This window comes from Macadamia integrifolia, chromosome 12 (genome assembly GCF_013358625.1).
Source record: "Macadamia integrifolia cultivar HAES 741 chromosome 12, SCU_Mint_v3, whole genome shotgun sequence".
Classification (NCBI taxonomy): Eukaryota; Viridiplantae; Streptophyta; class Magnoliopsida; order Proteales; family Proteaceae; genus Macadamia; species Macadamia integrifolia.
In genome coordinates, this window is record NC_056568.1 from 15,661,232 (window position 1) to 15,664,860 (window position 3,629).

A 3,629-nucleotide genomic window follows, 5' to 3' on the forward strand; every position below is an offset into this window, starting at 1 on the left:
CTATGGCTGTAACATTGTGTTTTGTCCTTCATGATGTTCATTTATTCTTCCAAAAATGGAGGTCAAATTATGTTAATAACCTTTAAATTGTTATACGATGTAGGAATTTTTTTTGTGTGTGTAGCCCTACTTTCTTAGATTTTTAACTTTAAATTTATAATTTTCAAAACAAGCTTGGACACAAAATCGAAAAGGGTCCTAGCTCCAAGTTCCAAGTATACATAATTGGTTAAAACGGAAACAAGAAGAATGCTTTGTTTGGGGAAAATTTTTATTTTGTGTCTATTTCTCTTTTTTTTTTTTTTTTTCATTTTCTTTTCTTGTCAACCCAACCACAACATGTAAGATCCACTTTCACAAGTTTTTGACTCTTTTTTATTAATCAAACAAATGGGGCCATATGGATTTAAGTGGACTAAACAAAGGTTAGGCTAAGTGGCGAGTTGGATGAATGGAGACATAGAGAATAAATATTAAAAGTTATAAAAAAATTATATAATAATATAATATATATTAAGATACTTTTGTTAAGTAAAGAATATATGTATATATATATATATATATATATGGGAGAGGGATGGGCATGCTAGCGGGTTACCTTGGAATAAGGTGTGCTAGCAAGATGTTAGCTGTAGGATATTTTAGGTTTAATTCAAATCATTGGATGGGTTTCTATCTCTAGTTTGACAAATGTCTAAGATACTACAACATATTCAAATTTACGGTACGATTGAAAATTAGAATACCTAATCTCCTTCCTGTTATGTCATTGTTCATCGCTGCAACTGTAGAGTTCAAGGTTTGTGGTTCAAATCAGCTTCTCTAACCATGATTTCAATGCTATTGAAGACATACTGAAAATCATCGCCCTAGAGATGATTCTCGTGAAGATAAATAGCTCAATCGACAAAAAGAATTTTCTATTTAAGGTTTCTGCAATTAGGGATGAAGGATCAGAATCAGCCAATTAGGGGTTCTGATAAAATCTTTGTGCGATAGACATTTTGTTTTGATTTCTGGTTGTCATATAGCTTTCTGGGCAATTGAAGACCAAAATTATGTTGAAACTTCAAAGATAAATAAGCAAGTTAATATAGGTTTTTATTTATCCTTCAAATAGCTTCTGCAATAACATAACACATAGAAGAGAACTAGAAGATAATCAAATCATCTTCAAGTGCAGCTCAACCTAGATTCTTTGTCCAGACCATTCCATTTTGGCTTATCCAATGGCAGACTTCAATAAGGCCTGGGCCAAAACCCAACAGCTTAAAAGCTATATGGTTTGGATTCCAGGTTGAAGTATCATAGTGACATGCCATAATCACATGATTCAATTTCTTCTGAGCTTGTATTTCAACTGCATATACTTTTACTTTTTGAAGAGTATGGCAATAATAGACCTGAAAGGGGAATGGTTGACTATGACAAAAGGTTGGTGGTTCAGAGAGGTTTCCATATATGAGTTTCACAACTCTAATTCTGACATTCTCATTAGATCCTTCAGCACTCTCAGTATTCCATATGCGTACATGGTGTCCTAATTTCTCAACTACAAAATCGACGAGATCCTCGGCAGAAGTCGCACAAGTACATTGCTCACCACTAATAGGGATCTTCTCACATATCTTAAGGGTGTCTTGGATATACTCATCCATGTTTGATTCATCCACTACACCAAAAAGCTTCTTTAATTCCTTGATCCGGGTAGAGGAAAATGGAATTTTTGATGCTAGAGATCGTGGCAAGAATGATTTATATGACATTGGGTCTCTTAGATCAGGGATCTCCATGAAACCTCCTTCTTTCACCATTGACTCTCGGAAATATGGCAATCTCCCTTGGTTGGCAACCCACAAGGGTGTTCCACTTGGAATTGCAAGCTCATATTTTATTATGCCATCAGTCCAGTGAACTTTTTGTGGTAGGGTTGCTAGTGCATTTGTAGAACAAGCAACATTAGCCAGCTTACAAAATGATGGCAGGTGGGAAGCAAACTCATTTTCCTCCATAAGTTTCAAAAACACATTTACCTGATGGGGGGTTAATGGAGAAATCTTTGCAACAAACCAATATGGAGGGTATGGAAGATCAATATGCTCTTCCCAATACTGTGAAAAGGTATTTTCAGCTAGAAAACCCTGCAATTTCATGAAGAAAAATAACAATTAAATAAGAAAAGATAAAACAAGAACAAGCAATAACAAAGTTGAAATGAATGTCAAATGGAGAATTACACTTAAGTGTGCTACTATCAAAATTCCAAGCATCAGATTAGGATGCCTCATGGTGGGATTGATACAGAGATTGGAATGAGTTGGGTTTGTGACTTAATTATGGATTGAGTTGGGTGTTTTTACATGGAAAGTGTGTATTTGAATTTATATAGAGGGAAAATATATAGAACCAACAAACAAACTCACATTTGGAGTAATTGTTATTTTTCAGTTATTCTCACTTTCTCAAACAATTTTAATCATTTCTTCAAACAATATTTGAAATCCTAATAGAAAACAAGGAAAGTGAAGTAGGTCTGAATCAATTTTCTCTATTGGGTAAATGGGTATCATACAGTCTATCTAGTTTTTGCCACATGGAACTGTGTTTTGGTAACTCCAATGGTTGCAAAATGGAAAACAATTTGGACCAGTCGCTCACTTTGGCTTTGAAATTTGAAGTGGTTCATTTCTTTATTAAACAATCAATTTCAATATAATAGGGGAAATTTTTTACTAAGAAAACCATAAAAATTTCTTTCCACCAAGGGAAATTGGGTATTAACCCATTGGCCTTGCATTTGTTTGTGACCTTTTTCAATAACTTTTGTGATAGGTAGGCTTCACTATATAAAAAGGATAATGAATTTACTATTTTCCATGGCAACCGAAACTCAAATGCTATGAACATATGACATACCGAAACTCAAATGTTATGAACTCAACAAGTATTTCTTATCCAAAAAAGTAATTGCAAACGAAAACAGGAAAAGATAGCTAAGAAAACCGCATTCAATGAAGAGACCTAAACCTTTCCCCTTTGAGGTTTTATACCTCTCAATTCCTTAACATCCCAATTTTACAAAGGGAATTGGAGATGAAAGCAACTAAGAACAGCACATTCAATGAAAGGGACCCAAACCTTCCCCTTTAAAGATTTTGTATCTCTTAATTCCTCTGACATTCCGAATTTTAAAAAAAAAATAAAAATTGGGATGTTAGAAATGTTCTTAAACTATAACGCATCAATCATGAAGTTATAATCCTAAAGATCTATTTATTTATTTATTTTTGTGAAGAACCTAAGCCATACATTTTTTTGAGGTTAGAATGACTTCCCATAAGATTGGCTCTAGGAACAATTATTCAAATTTCCATTGTAAGGATAAACTTTGAGACTTTTGGATCGACATGTATGACTATAGAAAGAAAGCTTTGAGCGGAGGAGAAACTTAAAATTTGAACATAACAAGAATTGATAAAAATAATTTAGGCATAAAAAAAAAAAAATAATATAATCGTTGTTATTCAAAGAAGTTTTTGACAGTTGATAAATTAAGATAAATCTAATAAAGTTGTGTGTGAAAATTTCTGTTTTAGAAGTGAAAAATGTTTTTTTCGTAATGGCAGGTT

At 33.1% G+C, this 3,629-nt stretch overlaps 1 protein-coding gene across 1 annotated transcript; it reads right to left on the reverse strand.

The window, feature by feature from the left end:
• Positions 1 to 1,078: 1,078 nt before the first annotated feature.
• Positions 1,079 to 2,360, reverse strand: LOC122057128 (polygalacturonase non-catalytic subunit AroGP2-like). The gene is made up of 2 exons (XM_042619129.1): positions 2,238 to 2,360; positions 1,079 to 2,141 (listed from the first exon to the last, which is right to left on the reverse strand). The coding sequence occupies exons 1-2, from the start codon at positions 2,286 to 2,288 to the stop codon at positions 1,185 to 1,187; spliced, it is 1,008 nt and encodes a 335-aa protein (XP_042475063.1). The 5' UTR covers positions 2,289 to 2,360; the 3' UTR covers positions 1,079 to 1,184.
• Between the last annotated feature and the right edge of the window lie 1,269 nt (positions 2,361 to 3,629).

What these genes read in the sequence shown, in the direction of transcription:
- LOC122057128 (XM_042619129.1), bottom strand. Translation starts at nt 2,288, where the DNA reads ATGAGGCATCCTAATCTGATGCTTGGAATTTTGATAGTAGCACACTTA. An exon ending in TGATAGTAGCACACTTAAGT is followed by an intron (nt 2,142 to 2,237) that starts GTAATTCTCCAT and finishes ATGAAATTGCAG; the next exon opens with GGTTTTCTAGCTGAAAATAC.